At 25.6% G+C, this 19372-nt stretch overlaps 1 protein-coding gene across 1 annotated transcript; it reads left to right on the top strand.

The window, feature by feature from the left end:
- Nucleotides 1–11511: 11511 nt before the first annotated feature.
- Nucleotides 11512–18883, top strand: LOC145848016 (homeobox-containing protein 1-like; the record flags this gene model as incomplete). Its single annotated transcript, XM_082953794.1, has 8 exons — nt 11512–11688; nt 12370–12496; nt 12963–13037; nt 13255–13372; nt 14654–14881; nt 15070–15183; nt 17338–17470; nt 18756–18883. Coding segments are annotated over exons 1-8 (1063 nt in total), but the record flags the coding sequence as incomplete, so codon positions are not given.
- Between the last annotated feature and the right edge of the window lie 489 nt (nt 18884–19372).

Below are 19372 nucleotides of genomic sequence, written 5' to 3'. Positions count from 1 at the left end.
ATTGACTAATCAAAATATAAAAACACTGCTAATATCTAAGACCCGTAAAATAAGTTAAACGAGAAAAAAAAACTTACTCAAAATGTTTCAATTTGTTTAAGACAAGAAAAAGTATTAAGCATTACAAAACATTTTTAATTACATGGTGTAACTTTAAAAACTAATTTTTTCAAATCCTAGTTAAAATATAAATTAAGTAAAGATACATAAAAAGAATTTACTTAAGTTGAAAAAGCTAAAATGTAAAATAGACTGACTGTTTGAGGATAAATTTCAAACGAAATTTCCTTATTCGATTTGTTTAAAAAAGATTTTACAAAAATAAATGTTAACACAAGGTACTATTATCTATGTTTTTTTGCCTACATTTAGCTAAATCAATTTTTTTTTTGACTTTTATTATGTTTTTTGAGACTTCAAAAGGTTTTGAACAAAATCACCTAGAACTAAATTTGAATAAAATATATTATAGCTGTTTTAAACAGTGTGTTTTGTTAAGTATTTTTAAACACTGCTTTAGGATTTAAAATCCATAGTATTTAGTTTTTTTTAAACAGTGATATTTTTCAATGACTATTGACTAGTGTTTGAAAAAAAATATATATAAGTGTTTTGAAGTTTAAATTAAGTTTTATGAACTATTTTTAAACATAATAGATCTTTTTTAGGTATTATGTAATAACAGTTTTTATAGCACTTGTGACAATTTTTAAGAGTTACTTTATTTAACAATAAGTTTATGTTAATAATGCGTTTAATTGCAACAAAATAAAATTTATTCCCTTGAAAAAGTATTCTTTAGTTTAAATTAAAAGAGTATACGTATGTCTACAGACTTATGCTGTAAATAACCTAACAATTGGTTTTAAATTTCAAGCTCGAACTACTTTTGTACATAGAGTTATCTTCTACTTGAGTACGCATTTAAATACAGATCAAAAAGAACAAATTCTAACTCCCGGTACGTTTTAAATTTTATATTCATTATTTTATTTATAAACAAAAAGTAAGCGATATAACTAAAAATAAATCAAATCGGATCAAGGGTTTTATTTATTAATTAGTTGCAAATTTTTAACAAAAATGTAAAGTAGTTTTGATTTTATCATTATAAACAGGTTTCTCACTTATATTGTTTATTGAACGACAAAAAAGAAACTTTCAAAACACTATTTTGGATTTGACATTAAATTGTATCCAAATAGTGTACGACTCAATAACTAAACGGTCTTTTTTTTGTATACCAGGTACTTGGACCAAGTATTTTGAGGGTTTTTTTGTCACTAAATAAACATTTATAAAAAAAATACTGAAATTAAAACTAAAAATCGTACGTATGTTTGTATCCCTAAGTGCTTACTAGAGAATAAGATCCAAAACTTTATATTATTAAGACTAATATAACTATCTTAAAACCCCAATGCTTCTCAGGTAACCAGCAATCTTTACAACAATATTCATCGTAAAAAATATATTAAAACTAATGAAATTGTTAAATGGTTCATAAATGTGCTTTTGAACATGTTTCTAAGTTTATTTTGAGTCCCTTTTAGTTTTCCTTTAGTTAATGATCATTCAAATATTTTCATAAAAAAAAAACATTAATTAATTACTACTAAAACGAAACAACTTTAAATATGCAATATTTGTAATGCTTTTTTTATTTTTGAAGAAGACATCAAAAATGAAGATGAAATTGTTGATGTTTGTACTAATAGTTATAAAGTTTCTCGAAACATTCTTCTACACTACAACCTTAAGATAGTCCTCAATGAGTATGCTAGTTGGGCTCTAACAACTTTTGCCAAATCTAGATTGTAGCAATTACTACTATACTCTTATTACACTTAGTAAGTTTACTTATAATGAATTAATATTTCTTTGTGGATATATATACAAAGTCTTTGATATATAAGCTTCAAAAACATTGACTAAGCTGTTAACTAAAACTACTGTAAGAGTAAAAAATTAAAACAACCTTAGTCGATTTTTTTTTTATAAGAGTTTATTATAGTAAGCAGTTTACGTGTACTTTTCTTTTGTGTTTGTTGGTTTTACTTTTCAAAGTTAAATTTATAAGTATAAATACAAATTTGCTGTTGTACAAATTAAAAAGGCTAAAGTAGATAAAAGACTTACTCTTTTTCTGCAAGCACATAGAACTTGACCTTAAAGATTTTAATTATCTTTAGAACTTTAAACAGTTAAATAAATTGAGTTTATAAATTTCAGAAAAAAAGAAAGTTCTATTATTTATTTCCGAATTTAAGTTATTTTGATCTAAATATCTTACTTTGGTTTTTTAATGTTTACACATTATTATAACTGTACAAATGTACAGTATAAGTTTTAACGTTAAGAGATTTGTATCTTATTTCATTCTTTATTTTTTAGATCAAAACAGTAAAAGTAAAAAAGTAGTCTTGTTGCTCAATAACTAAAAGGTTTTTGTACACTCCAGGTTCTTTCAGCATATTTTTGCGCTTCGATTTCTTTCTCAGGTTCAGTAAACTTATTTAATGATATGAACGAGTTCAGAAGGCAAAATTGTTTATAACAGAAATTAAAAATTCTGCTGGTAACAATTATGAAAAGTTACAACCAAAATTTTTTGAAAGGAATTATCAGTAGCATGTTATACTAATATTACAGATATGCTTTTTAAAGTATGTGTGTACTTTAAAGACATTTTAATTTCTTTTTACCTTCATTTTAATAACTTACTTTTATAATACTGTTTTAAAATAAAATATATTCACATTTCAATTAAAGGGGTTGTAAATGTAATGCAGTTTTCGTTGTTTTCTAAAATGTATAAACTTCAGTTAGGTTTTTTAGTTTTTTTTATGTATGTGTTATAATCATGACATAAGTTAATGTAATATCACTGTTTGTCATTTTTCATAAAATTTTGAGGAATCTAATTTTTTGTTATTATTTTTTTAATCCAATTTTTTATTATTTTCTTGCTTTCATTGAAAATAAAAAACCTCAAATAAAAAGTGTTTTTTTTTCTAGTTACTTATTGAGAGGGTAAAAAATTCTATAAAATTCAAAAACTTTTGCTATTCGTAGAGTAAATCACTAGAATTAATATCTTGAAATATTAATAAGTTTCAAGTAAGGAGATGAGTTTAAAAAACCCTAGTCTAGATTTAAAATAAGTAAAATATTCAATAGAAAATAACAATAAAAAACGATTCTATAAGTAATAATACGTTATAAACGAATAAGTCTATAATAATTTTTTCATGTTTTGTATAACTACTAGCATACAAACTTATAATATAAACTGGTAAATTAAATTCAATTATTTTGTTGTAGTTCAAGAAAACAACTAAAACTAAGCTACAATAAAAATTAAGAACTTCTATGTAAACTTTAGTGATTGTTGACTGAATCATACCGAAATATAAAAACACTAATTTATAATAACACTTGGGTTAAAATAATAACACTTTTTTGTTTATATATAATTTTCAACTGTCGAATTAAGTTTTAATAAATTTTTTTTATCATCATATCACAATTGGTTATAGCTGTAGTACTTTGTATAAAGATCTCTTAAATAATTACAATTTATTACTTTTTCAGACCGAAAAAAAAGAACACAGCTTTCTAAGTTTATTTGGTGTTAATACATAAGAAACTGTTGAACAAAAACAAACTACTTAGTATGATAAAATGAACAATATTTTAAAAATGTAGCTGTAAATTAAAACATCAATATCCGATTTTAAAAAGGTAAATAGTATATAATTTATAAAATTAAACGTTAAATGATAATATTTTCTAAACTTTTTATTATCTTTATTTTTAATCAAAGCAATTATTTTCTAATCATTATAATTAAACACTACATACATACACAACTAAAAAAATGTTCAATAACGTAATAATAAATTAAAAACGTTTACAGATGTTTGTATTGTAATGTGCCTTAGATAATTAAAAGTAAAGGTAATTATTTTTTAAATGTATAAAATTAAGAGTCGTAAGAAAAGTATTTATAGAAAATTAGCTCACCGTGTACGAAATGCATTATAAATTAGGTAATATATTGTAAATAAAACAAATATAAGAAGTGTATTATTAAAATATAATTTTACACAACATAATGATTATATGACATTTAAGACTATAGTTTTTACAAAAATTTTGTTTTTATGTTTCTATTATATTTTACTTAAGTTCAGGATAAACTTTTTCTTGTACTCGCTAAAGTGCTTTACAAACACAAGTAAATAATTGTTTACTTCGTCAATTCTTAGAAACTTTTGAAAAAAACTAATAATGAAGTGTTTATAAAGTTAATTAACAATAAACATTAACTTTGTTGCTTAGAAAAAAAAGAGAGTTATTACTTGAAAATTATTTTTGTTATCAAAGTGGAGTTTAGCTTACGATAGCAAGCATATGTATAAAGCTTTAAATTCCTTTGTTAACAAAATTTTTAATAACTTTTTTCTTTGTTGTGTTAGCAGATTATGTGTTAAGTTTTGTAAGATACTTAGACATTCAGGTTAGTAAAATAATGTTTTTCGCTTTCTTTTAGTTTTCCTTTAAACTGATAATTGTTAAGTTGTCTAAAATAACGACTAAGGTGTATTATGAATGATTTTGTAAAGGTGTGATTTTTTTTTAAATTTTTTAGTAACAAGAAAAACAAAAGCAATATTGAATTTATGAAAACTACTATAACTATCTTACAAAATTTTGTTTTTTTATTAATAACTAAAACAAAAAAAAAAATTTGAAAATTACTTTTAAACGTACAAAATACTAATCCTAACAAATATTCACCGATAATTAGTGATTACTTCGAAATTTTTTAATTAAAAAATTATTCTTTAAAAAATAAAGCACATCAAATACTGTATCAACTTGAAGAACAAATAAAACTATATTAAGCAAAACAAATAAAAGTTTTATTAGTCAAATAAATTGAATGAAAAAAATTTAAACAACGCTTTAAGTTATATAAACTTTGAAAAATATATAGCTTTCAACTCAATTTAGTGAGAACAAAGTTTTGAATTATATATAGTAAAAGAAAACAAATATTTTTCCAGAGTTAGATGACAAAAATATGCAATCACATACTTGCAAAAGTTTAAAAGTAAATAGTTGTTATATTTTTTAATTAAGTTTTTTTATAAATTAACAAAACAAAAATTACTTAGTTTAAGCTTGAAATTGACTCAAGCTAAAAATATACATCTTTGAAAAGTAGTTATCGGATATGGCATTAATTATCAGTATTAAACATTTTTTTAATTATTGATATACTTAGTTTGTTGAAGTATATTATATAGTATTCCTACAAAAATTTTTACTTAAAGTATAAGTTTGATATATCTAAAAAAAAACTTATAAATAAAAAGAGCTTTGTTATTTTAAAAAACCGATAGCTAATTAAAACAATTTTAATAAAAGTCATTAAAAGTCTTATTAAGTATTTTAGAAAATAAAGAGAGTAATAATAAACTAAACTTATAACAAAGAAACTATGTAATAACTTCTTGAATTAATTTTTAATAACAGTAGTTTCGAAAGCAAGTATTCGTTCGTAAAGTAACCATATTTTTATGAGGCGTATAGCTGCACATTTGAGTTGTTTATAAACAAATCAATCTGTTTATTAACTTTTAATTTCCAAAATAAAACAAACTCTTCTGAACTTAAAGTAAGTATAAGTTTTAATTTTAGCTAAATATAGAGTTTTTAAGCAACTACTTAAAAAAATATACTTATAATAGCAACTACTTATAATTTCAAGAAGCTTTGAGTTTTCATTGTATTAATTAAGTTAGTTGTTCTTTATAAATTTTTATAGTTTGTTGTCTTATTTATACTAAATTAAACCAAAGAAAACTTTACTAATATAGTAATTTTTTATAAACTAAGAAATTATTAATTGATTACTAAAACAACAAAATTACTCGTTAAACAAAATTCGTTTGAAGCAATATTATCTTTATTAAGCCTTATATTTATAAAAACAATTAAAAACATATCAAATAGTAAAACTTGTAATACAAAAGCAATTAATAAAGAGTTAATGTTTATAAGAAATAGTAGATGATGATTTATTAGCAAACAAAAGCTTGAAATCTTCTATGGGTTTACAAGAAGAAAGTAATTTTATTGATTTGTGTTGTTACATCAAAAAGTTTATGTGCTTAATGTTTTGTACAAAAAAAAAGGTAATTTTATACTTGTTTTTATTAACAAACTTTAATCAGTTCTTACGTAATTGGTTGATTTTAATTGTACTAATTGGTATTTACTTATTATATATCGATTTTAAATAGTAAAAACATATATATTCTTTACTAACGCAACGTTTGCTTTTACTAGCCTTTTACAAATTTAGGTCATTTGTTTAGTTCAGCTTTTTAGATAGATTACGTTACTACAACGATAGTTATAGTAATTTGTTTTTCTGTATAAATTACTTGTTTTTTATCATAAAGATAAATTACTTGGTTTAGTTTGTTTAGTTATAACTGCTATTTTGTTTTTTGAGAAATTTTAGAAAAAATGTTTATTTAGGTTTATAATTAAAAAGAATTAAATTTTTTTTTGTACATACAAACTATTGTCACTTTTAGATTATTATAGTTAACAGTAAAATTTTCAAAAAAATGATTTAAAAAAATAAAAAAATATATATTTGAATGATAGATATTTATCATTGATGGATAGCGTTAAAATATAAAATATTTAAAACCTATATGTACTAATCTACCTTAAATAAAAGTGAACAAGTAAGAAACTAAAAAGAAATCAATGTATTGAGCTTTATTTTTTTTGCTAACTTATCACCTTAGAAAAAAAAAATAAATTACCAAAAAAAAATTGTCAGAAACTCAAAGTTTAAGTAGTAAAAGCTTTTATGTATTTCAAATTTAAAACGAAATAACAAAAAAAAATATAACAATTTTAAAAACTTCAAACTGTTATATTTTACACTTTATTTGAATTGATACATACTTTTTTTTATTTTTGATCTTGAAATTAGTGGTCGAGTAAGTACTTAAAATCATGTGTTTCATGCTTTCTGATTTAGTGTTTTGCCAGCAAGATAAATTAATTCGGATAGTTTTTAGTCACAATTTTTTTAGAAACTACTGTCAGCCCAAGTTGAAGTTTTAGATTATTACTATGACATTGCTTTTTGAAAATACAATTATTATCAATTTTATTATTTGTACTCTTTTCCAATTGCAGACATTATTGGTATTTAGCGTTGTGAATTAAATCTTATAATTGCCTAAAATTAATCTCGCTGGAGACATATTTCAACTTTTTTTTTCATAACTCTGATTAAAATTTAATGAACATTGAGTTTGTGACTTTAATTGCTTATTTAATGAGTTTGTAATGAAAAAAACTCTAAACGTTGTGTAACTAACGTTAGAGTTTAGTGAGCTCAAGTTAATTACTTAAATAAGTTTAAAAGCTTAGAAATTTTTTGAATTAATTGATTTCTATCAACATTAAAATTTGAAGCTTTAAATTAAAAAAATGTTTAGCTGTTAAAAGATGTTTTATAAATTAAGCTAATATCAAAATATATCTTTTTTACAACGAATAGTTTTACTTTGGTGGTTACATATTTAAATACATTACAAAATAAAAGTCTAACTTATCTAAAATAAAAATAGTAGGATTTTTGTAGCTTAATTAATTTACAAAACTTCAGCAGTGAAGCGACACTTTTGAAAAGTTGCAGTACAGTTGTACGTTTTTAATAAAGTCTACTTTAAGTTAAATAAACAAAATTATTATAAAATTTGAAGATTTTTAATCCTGAAGTTACTATAAGGAAACACTAGTTTTTCAACAAGCTCAAAGCCTTGTATAATTAGCCACCAATCGACAAATAGTTAGAACAAAACTATATTTTCGACTGAACAAACGTCATCCATTAGGACAAAAAACATTAGTGCGAGCTTAAATTTTAGAAATTATGAATACTTTTAAAGCTAATAGTTAAAAAGTGTAACACTTTAACTAGTTTCAATACATTAGTTTAAATTTTTTAATTTTTAGAGCTTTTTTTTAAGATTTTTGTCTAAACTAAAAACACTCGCAAACCTAATAATTGAGTTTATTTTAAACAAGCAACTTAGAAGATAAGCATATAATTTTTAATTATTCACCATCAATATATAATAATAATCATTAAATTTTGTTTAATCTAACTTTTAAGTAAGTAAATGTTACCACATCGAGAGAATAAAGTTAAGTTTTAGAACTGTTTTACAAAGTATACTTTGTTTGTTATTACTATAGCTAGTATTGAAATGAAAATACATAAAAAAAATTGTTTTGTAAACGTTTGCTTAGATCAAAAAAAACAAGTAAAATTGTGTTTAAGTTCAGGCTGTTTAATTATTTATGGCAAAGCTTAAACATTTAAAAGATTTTTATTAAAGTTTTTGTCTAATGTTTTAACTTTAATGTATTTTAAACTGTTTTCAAGGTTAACGTTTGTGACTAAAAAATATTACTGATAAATTCAAGATACTAAAAAAAAAAAAGTATATATAATCAAATTAATTATTAAAATGAAGTAAGCTTGCCTGTGCTAAGTAAGTTTATTTACAAAAAAGCATTATAAAATCACTCATCTACTATTTTACAGTTTTTAATAACTAAAAAAAAATGCTTATAAATACTTGCATAAATTTATCTAAAATATTAAGCTTTTATAAGGTGACTTTAATATTTCAGAGAAGTTTAATCGATTTATTTTTAGCTTAAACTCATCAGGGTAAAACTATTAATGTTAAAGAAAATTCATAGTTGATTAGTAATGTCAACTATACAAGTTTAAATTTTTTGATATTTTATCATTTAAATTTCTTAATTGTTTTACCTAAATACGCATAAATTTTTATACCATTGTTTCCTTTTTAAGTTAAAAAATATCTAAAATAGTTACTAGTGATTGTAGTATTATAGTAATGTATTTGTTTTTTTTATATGTTTTCTAGTAAAACACTTTTTCAAGTATGGTTCTTATGGAAATACGATCCTTTGAAACTTATAACAAAACTATGTACTTATGTTTGTCCAGTATTAAACTATATTTAGTGATATTTCTATACTACAGTCTTTACCGTAAAGTATTTTAAGGAGTTTACAGACTAAACGATTAAAAAAAAAAACGTTTTCATATGTTTTAATTGTAATTAAATCAAACAAAAATATTATAAATATACAATCAAAATTTTAAATATTTAAAAAAAAGGTTATTTAAAAGTTTTATGTTATAATTACGTTTAGTTTTAGAAATTTATACTAACTATTTTTTTGGAGTTAAAAAAAAATAGTAAAAATTACCAACTAAACCCATGTTTAAATTAAAGTGACAAAATTTAACAAATTATAAAACGCTTTAGAAAAATTTCAAATTATTTTTTTCTAATCAGGAGTTTGTTTGCCTTTACAAAAAATATTCATACTTTCTGTACGAAAACAAATTTTATGTTTTTTTCTTCTGTGAGATAAACAAAAAAACGTTACACTCACCACCAGTTGGCGTTGTTGTGTTGATCGCTCGTATTTGCATGAGAAAAAGTTTTTTTCGTAAACGGTGTGATGTCATTGTATGCACTCAGCATTCGTAGAAGTCTTCGCAAAGTTAAGCGAGTTAACTTAGAGTACTACTAAACAAAACTGTGGAATGAAAAATAATGTATATATGTTTTTTTTTTACATTTTAAAATTAAGTTAAAGGAAAAGCATAGTTGGAATTTTTTTAAACATCATTTTTTATTTTTGTCTGTTGTAACTTTCGATTAAAATTTTGTTTTCTAACTGTTCAAACATAAAAAAAAATTAACAGAAAGATTTCTTTTTTAAGTTGGCAAAGCTTTGTATAGTGTACTACAAAAACATTTATCAACAATTAGTACGTGGTAAGACATAAAGCAAACAGATTTGACTTATTTATAGTTTAGTTAGTATTTGAAAAACATTTCATATGTACTATGTTTTTTAGTTTAAAAACTTGCTTTTAGTTCTTAAATGTTTTCGTTATATGATTTTTAATATTGATATTATTTTTTACGCATTCTCTTAACGCGATGTACGTTACACCGATTATAATGTTTTAGTATTCTGATAAAAAATTTAAAACTAAAAGTATAAGAAATTCTACGTTTGTCGCTGAATCTGAATACATTTTTTTATCAACAATTTTTGAACATAACTATTTGTACTCAAAGTCTTAAAACTTAAAGTTTGTATAAAATGTATGTTAAATTTTCTTGATATTAAAAAACTAAAATGTTAAGCAACGTTCGTGCTACGGTGAAAATCATTGTTTGTGTTCAATTGTTTTTGAGACAGCATTCAACATGTGGTCAGTAGAAAAAAATGCTCTAATACACAATGTTAAAAACTCTGTATTAACAAAAACAACAGTGGTTTAGTGACACAACATTTTTTTCAATTCAAGTTATCTTTTTCAAAGTAAGTTTTACGAACAACAAAATATTTGATTTCATAAAATTCTTGTTTAAATAAAATATGCGTAAAAAGTTATCGCTTCTATCAGGTAACTTTTATAAAAGTTCTATTGACTATAAAAAACAAGTTTTTAGTTATGAACTATTTTTAACGTAAAAAAACTTGCTTTTTATAAAAATATTTTAAACTATGCTGAGAATTAAAAAAAATGCTTTTGATAACAACTATATTAGTGTAAAAAACTTAGATTAGTATATTTTTTATAAACAATTTTTTGTACTTTTGCATTAAAACTTGTCTGAAGTTTTATTTGTTATAAGTATTACGACTATAAATATTTTAAAGTACTTTTCTCAATGGAGAGTAAAATCGAAAGTTTACCAAAGTTCTTAAGTTCCGTTTTCTTCTTAATCTAACTAAAGTAAATAGAATTCATAAAGTTTTGTTCTAAATTTAAACCGATAAAGCTTAATAACTGAAAATAAACACGTTACTACAAAACACAATTCATTAATTTACATAAATAAATAATTTAGTAACATTTGATAAAAATAATTTGTGATTATTATTTATTTTGAATAAATTTATTGTTCCATTCTTCGGATAGAAATGTTATTGAGAACAACGAATCTTAATTTGATATGTATCAGTTGTCAAATTTTTCTTTATACATTAAACGTTACTCTTTATATGAAGCAATTATAATAAGCGAGTATACCGACATTTTACAAAAAGTTACTTTATATATATTTTTATATAACCATCAACGCTGATTTTATAACCATCGGTTATTTAAATGTAATGGCAAGAAGATTAGTTAAGATTTGTTTTATTTACGAAATCACACAGTAAACAAATAAAAGCACATCTTATATTTTTTGTTCTTTTTAGAAAGTTAAAAAGACTATCTATACTATTAGCTGTTTTTTATATATTTTTTTAAGCTTAATGTATAAGACGAAAAGTTATTTCTCAATTTTGTAAATTTTGAAAGTACAAATGTTTTTAATAGACAATTAAATTCTTTGTTTAAAGTTTATATCTTCAGTATAGCTTAACAATAATGGATGAAAACTGCTTACATCCGCCGAAATATACGGTGGAACAAATAATCCTACTTCAGAAACTAGTGAAAAGTGGGCTAAGCAAACATCAAATTATTGCTGGTGTCGAGGAAATGCAAAAACTTGGAGTTACTTCGAAGTTTGTTAACTAAAATTTCTTTTTGTAACTAAAACTATAATAGTTAAAGCAAGTAAAGACAGAAAGTTTTAACAATAATCTTCCAGGAAATTAAAGTGCTTATAAAACGAATAATATCATATTGTTTTGTTTACAAACATATTTTCCTTTTTGGATTATTTATAAATATTTATTAATGTAACTTTATAAGAATATAAGTAGTAGTACAATCAATTAGAATCAGTTTGTTTAAAAAATATTGAATCTCAGTAACAATACCAAAGTATGCTCTGATATATTTATTATAACTTTATATATATTAAATTGTATGTATATATACATATATTCAAATAGCATAATTTGATGAAAAATCATAATTAGTTTAAGCTTTAAACAGTCTTTTTTTCAAGGAATCTGCTTTGAGTAATATAAAAAAAAAGTATCAATAAGGAAAATATTAAAAAACACATATATAAAATAGTTCAAATGTTTTAAATAAGCTACGTTGCCAAAATAGTCTGATAATTAAAATTAGATTAAATCATCTTGTCATTACTTCCTTTTTTTAATACTTTTTAAGGTTTTATAACTACAACCAGTAGAATTTCTTTTAAAATATAAACAAAAAAATATATTTACCTTTGCTACATTTAGATAGAAACTTTTAACCAACTCAAAAGTTATGCACTTGTTATATCCTAGGATAGACAACGGTTCAAGACCAGTATCGTTTTTTAACAATAGCCTTAATGGACCAAGCTCAAACAACAGATCTGTTAAAGAAGAAAAAGCGAACTCAGAACAAAACAGAGCTCAGTCGCCTAACCAAGTAAACTATTCACGAGAAATAAACTAAAAATAGATCCTAACAAAAAACATTTATTTTGACAAAGTTAATTTAGAAATATAGGCTAAGAAAATAAAAAGTATCTTTAGTGCAATTTATAGTATTCGATGTCGACTAGATATTAATAAAATGTTTTAAACTACAACTTATGAGATTTAGTACTGACAAAGTTTAAAAAATTTCTTAAAACTAATTATGTTTTTCTTTGAAATTCATAACAATTTTTTATTAATCAACAAACTAATTAAAATTGCTGAAGAATTTGATTGTTGTAATGTTTTTATTTTGTGTACTGTGAGTGAAGCGTTGTATAAAGTTCACACTACTTTGTACTTCTATCAATAATTGTTTAGTAAATGTTACTCAACGTGAATTTAGCTATTCATACGTATCAAAATGAATAAACAAACCTATAAAAACAAGTTCTACATTAAATATTTTTTTACAGAGCTCAGCAAGTTCTTCTGTTTTTCCACAGGCTTTGACTCAACCGAACTCACTAGTATATCAAGCATCGCTAAGGGTAAAAAAATATTTAAATTTAGTCTAAGTGTCTTTAACTTAATGCTAAAATGTTTTCGACAAACTTCTATTCTGCTTAACAATCAATGTAAAACATAAAATGTGTTGAGTAAAAACTACAAAAGTACATGATGTACTTATCTATAAGAATATATCAAAAGAAATAGTGTAATCAAGCTTGTTCTACAATGAGGTATAATTAAAAGTCATTTGAACAGAATCACCCGAATTTATTGCAAATAGCCGCGGGCGGGTGGGGAAACCAGCAGCTTGCAAACACTCTATTCCAAAACAACTTCAATAATACTTTTTCGAAGTCGTTCATGCAAAATCAAGGTAATATCGTTGTTGCTTAAATTTTGATAGCAGCTACATACGTACTCAAACTAGACTTTTATTTATTATAAACACAACTTAACTTGAATATGTTAGTACTTAAGTTTAAGATTTGAGGTATGTGTACTTTAGAATTAAATAAGTTGATCTTAAGTAACATATTTATTATAGTTTCGGAACTTATAATAACATATCTATATAAAATAAATAAAGATAGCTGTTATTAGAATCAGTTACTATAAAACATTAAAAGTCTAACAAAATTGTTATTAAAACTTTGAAGTATAATTTTTTTAAAGCAAGTTTTTTGTTTTAATGATATATCGTTTTATACTTTTAGACATTACTTACTTTCAAAAAAAAGTAAAAACTAGGCTAACAAAAAAATGCTAAAGCTGCATTCTAAAAAGAATAGGTTTATTAACAAAAAAAACCTATCGTTTAAAGTTTAAGGAAAAACAGCTTAAAGCAGTTTTTATTTATTTTTTTAGTGTTAAATTTTAGTAACAAACTTTTAAAGATTCATCAAGCACTTAAAATACGTTTTGCAGCTGTGCTGAAAATTGCATAAGTTCCCTAATATCATCATAAACGAACCTGTTAATGCTGATTATTGCTTTTATGAACAATTAAAAAGTTCGTTAAAAAAACTTTCAAAAGTAAAAGACTCAAATGTACTTTAAAACTCATTACGTTAAGGTGATCATTAAGTTTAGCAAGGTGGTGAAAACGTTTCGATCCTTTTTAATTCAATTAAGCTATTAGCAAAGCTGCAGTAAGCTTTTCAAACCTGTTCTTTTTTTTGCTTGAAAAATTACTTTTCTTTTGTGTTAAGGGTTAGGGCTTTTTTTTATTTAATGAGTTTTCAAGCTTGATTAGCAACCGATTAAGTTTAAAGATTTAGTTAAGACTCGTGACATTAATTGTGCTGAAGAATAGACTTTGATTTTACTGATACATGAGAAAATTAGTTTAAGTTTTTCGCCATTCATAATCGCATTAAGAACTATTTCACTTCTAGAATACATTCAAAGTAGTAGTTTAAACTTAAGTTGATTGAACATAAATAAAATTTTACTCTGAAAGAAACTTAAGAATATAAGATCAATTTTACGCTCTACTTTTCCTTAATTTTTTCTTAGCCTGTAAAATCAGATAGAGTAAAAAATTATAAGCTTTTTTATGTAGCAAAAAAATTGAACAGAATTTTTCAAATAAGTAAAAAATCTAAACTGTAACTCACACAAAAGTCAGCCAAAACAACAACAGCAATTAAAACAGCGGCGAGCATGTTGCGGAGGAGCTCGGACGGAATCGCGGCACCTTTGCACAACTCCTCCAACGGGGGGCAGCAGTCGGGGGAGGAGCAGCAGCAGTACAGCTCGGACATCCACGACGAGCTGGACGAGCTGTTCAGGCAGGACCCGCAGCAGGTAAAGGACGAAATCAGGAAGTTCATTAGCGAACGACACATCTCGCAGTCGGCCATCGCAAAAGCGACCAGAAACGGTTTGTTGAAGATGCATTGGAAAAAAATGATATTTTTAATAATTTATTTTTTTGTTTTTTCGGAACTTGTTAGAAGCAGTTAGATTGCTGTAAGACTTTTTCTGTGAGAAAGAAAACTAAAAGTTGTGTTGAAAAACTGTATATTTTTGTTTACCACAAAGTATTAAAAAAAGATTGTGTGATTGCAGCCATTAGCCAGAGTTACATTTCACAATGGCTCGCACAACCACAAGACATAAGTGGGCAGAAAAAGAAAACTATGTATTCATGGTATTTAGCAGAAAAGCGAAAGTACTCTTCAGGTGAGTAGAAACTAGTTTTGTGTATTATCTTATGTTTTCTTTATTCTATTTTCTAAACAGAACTTAATTTGTTACGTTTTCAAACTTACAAACATAAATTGAAGCTGTGCAAGTGAACAAGTTTATTTATCACTTACTTGTAATCTTTATACTTTAATTAACATATCATATATACTTTTTATTTTTTAGAGAGCAGTAATTTTATACAATTTTAAGTTATACGAAACACTTAAATAATAACTTTTTAAGTTAAAGTCGAAATAGTGAAACTAAATTGCAAGTTTAAGTGTAACCGTGTGTGTAAACTTTTACGAAGCTTAAGTTTATAAATAAGCGTATTACTGGTAAGTATTTCTCAGTGCTCAATATTTGTAACGCATTTCCTGTAGTTTTTATGTAATAAAAACAGAAAGCGATAGCTTTAACATGCACCGTGAAACTTTGTGTAAAACACTCGCATATACTACTTTTCTTACGAATTGAATGGTTGAGTTAGTTTTCCACACCGAGCAGCAGCACTAGGAGTAATAATAAGTTGGGAAACTAGGTGTGCTTATAAATTTTACACGTATGTTCCGTCATTCATTCTTCCATTCGAACACCCAAACCGCATTTGTGTTTTCCACTTTTCACCACCTACTCCTTCTAAGCTCTTTTTTGGCTTCTCTTTTTTCCGAAACGCTCACCGACGCCATGGCATCACGTAGGCATCGTCTTACTATGGTTACAATTGCAGTATAACGTGTCTACTCAAAAGCATTTTTATTGTTTTCGCTCAGGTGCGCGAAAATTGTTGGAAAATGCTTTAGCAAGTTTCGAGCAGTCGAAGCAAGTGCAAAAATCAATCAAAAACACTGTTGTATTAAAAAAAAGCTTTAACATTTCGACTTAGCGCTAGTCGAGCTGTAACTAAATCGTGATAAGAGGAAATGAGTTATCAGAAATGGGTGAAATATTTGTTATGCTCCTCTAGTTAAAAATTCCATTTGGCCGTCTCAGAAAAAAAAAAATGCTGCTCCTAATTCTCACTCACCACACAAATACTCATCCATATATACAACATAAACGCCCATAACAAACTTGTGTTTGTTCTCCCACTAAAAAACATCGCCGCGCGCTCCTATTTACCTGGTTGAAATAATTGGGAATAAAGCAGACAGACTTGAGGTTAAACTTGATCTTTTCGCTTGAGCATTGTTTGCCAGAGCTAGTCAACAGCGAGCTCGATAAATTATTCAACTTGCGCATTTCCATAAACACGCGCTCAACACAACGCTGTGTCGGCGGCGGCTCGAAGGTACATTCGCGCGTTGTTTTAATAACTGACAACTGTTTTCTTTGTTGCATTTCAAGTGCTTTAAACACACCGAGCTTTTTGCTGCTGCTACGTTCGTTTGCGCGATTGCAAACTTTTTTCATCGCTAGTTAACTCGCCGTTTGATTAAATATTCATCAAGCGTTTATGGTTAAAAGAAACGCTTACATCACATCAATCACACTGTTGCTGCTTAAATGTTTACTTTTTCTTCGTTACACGAACCTCTCGTGTAACTTTAAACGGTAGTAATTGCAGCTAAGATGATTGCTGTCTACGAATTTTTATAACGAACTGTTTTTATAAAGTTTCAATAAGTACATGTGTACGAAATTATAGCTTTAATGATTAAAACTCACATTTTGTGTTTAGGGATAACATTTATTGCATCATTTTAAAAAGAATATTTTTTTTTTAGTTTGAAAAAATATATATAAAACGGTAAACTAAAAAATGTATATTAAATATTTTCAAGTAAGACATATTAAAGGATATAAATACTATTTACCCAAAAGTCGTTTAAGCTTTACAAACAATTTTTTACCAGAAAGTTTGAAAGCTATTTGTAGTTGATAATAGACTTGGAGTTGCTAACGTTCCAATACAAACAGTGTGAACTAAACAGGGTCGCCAGTTATTCTCTCGTTAATATGTAACGCATGTACAATTCAAACAAGTAAAATTTTTCTTCTCACTATTTAACAAATTCAAGTTCAAGTTAATTAGTTGAAAGTAAACACTCCGTACACATGTGACTATTTAACGAGTTTTTGTACCAGTTTTCCGGCTATCTTGTTTGTTAATATTATTTTCGACTAATGTTTTTACTTTTTGCGCAGGTGGGGGCATTTCGGGGTCGCAACACCAGCCGCTGTTATTTTCAAGAATGGGGGCATGCTCGGTAACCGACCAGGAGTCGGCGCAGGACCACCCGACGGGACAGCACGTTGTCAAAACAAAACGAGGATCGAGGTCAGTTGCAAAATTTGTTTGACTAGTTCGCTTCGTGTTGTTTAGCGTAATTCTAAAATAATCAAGTTAAAACAAGGCCAACAACAACACTGGTGTATGCAAATATATCTATTTTGAAATATTTGCTTGATTGTATGTTGCTTCATTTGTCCTAGCAAAAAAAATACTGGACAATTAAAGTAAAATTATTAATATAGTATAGAACTATTTTTTGTTTACATAAAGGTTAAGCTTAGGCTCAATTTCAAAATATAAACAGTCGCAATTGAAGTCTAGTTTGAATTTAAGTTGTATAATGTTGGGTAAGTTAATAAAAACATTATTATTATCCAAAAAAAATTATTGTTTCTAGTTCATCTTGTTACCATAAATGCAAGACAAGTTTTTATGTTATACTTAATTATTTATAACCCCTAAACATGTTTGTTTTATGATAGGGTAGTTAAAAATGTTTATTATTCTAGATTTTTTTTTAATTTTAAAATAAATATAATACAGCTCTAAACGACTTTAATGTTTTAAATATCACAGCTTTTAATTAAAACAGAAACTTTTCGTACTTTTAAAAACACCTACTACCCAAGTATGCTTACTTTGCTGTGGTACATTTTGTTCGACTCGATTATAACCAGATCGAAGCTCATATAAAGGGTTTAGCAACACAAACTAAACTTGATAAAGTTTTTGTCGGTTGTTATCACAAAAATTTACGCGAAGCAAATCTCTTTGCCGCGACCTTTCCATCGGTAACCTTTGCGACCTCGCTGAGAACGTTTCCATCTTAATAAAAACCGTTGATTTACACAAAAACCGCCGTGAACTTTGTTTATTGCCATCGAGTGAGATGCATAACTTTTAATATTGAGTGACGCAGTTACGAGGTACCTTTCGTCGCTGTTGAGAACGAAACGAGTTTGATTTTTTTTTTGCTGCCGCTTCAGTACTCGCTACACACAAGCACCCGAAGCGACACAAGTCAAAAACAAATTCGCGCCGCAGAAGCCTTTGAAGTCGCGCGTTGTGTTTGGAAGATCTGAACTTGACACTGCGCGTTGCTTTTTTTTTTTGTTTGCTGCCGCGGCCTCGGGTTTTAAAACTCGAAACGTTTCGGTAAAGTGTGTGAGTAAGCATAAAGTTTTATCTGCTTTGAAAATGTGAAATTAACTTGAATATTTTTTGAAATTTTATTTTTTTTCTCAATTTATAAGGTATCTAAAAATATTGAGAATACTAAGTATACTATCTTATCTTAGTAATATCGTTTGAGTTATGAATTTTTATGCAGGTTTACTTGGCCAAAAGAATGCGTCTCAGTTTTAGAAGGGTTTTACAACACTAACAACTACCCAGATGAAACTAAAAGGGAAGAGATTGCTTTGGCATGCAATCAAATCATACAAAGTCACAAACCTGGTAAGTTACAACTGTTTGTTTATACTAAACTTTATTTGTAAACTAAATTGTGTTTGAGTTTAAACATATTAAATTCATCTTACTTCATAAACATTTATATTATATTTATAAAAATATTTATTTTGCCACTCGACACTAAAACAAGTTTAAACAACCAACATAAATTCTATATAAATTTAATTTAAATTGCAAGTACAACAAATAATACAAAGCAAAGCAAGCTTATCGTAATTGTATTTGTTTAAGCAATCTAATTGCATTTACATGGCTGCAGGTCCTTGAAGCAAAACACTTGACTCAAATTTTTGAATTATTTGCTAATCTAAACAGCTTAACATTATGGTGATGCATCTATCATACTTTTAAACTTTTTTATTGTTATACAAGTAAAAAATGTTCTACATTGATTTTTTTTTATAATATAGTTTAATAACAAACCTTCAAACTATTGCTAATTTATAAACATATTTTTAATTACAATTTTTATAT

Source organism: Thalia democratica, unplaced genomic scaffold (genome assembly GCF_965202585.1).
Source record: "Thalia democratica unplaced genomic scaffold, ktThaDemo2.hap1.1 HAP1_SCAFFOLD_1194, whole genome shotgun sequence".
Taxonomy (NCBI): domain Eukaryota; kingdom Metazoa; phylum Chordata; class Thaliacea; order Salpida; family Salpidae; genus Thalia; species Thalia democratica.
The sequence above is the reverse complement of the archived record's forward strand: the minus strand, read 5'-3'. Positions and strand labels throughout refer to the sequence as shown.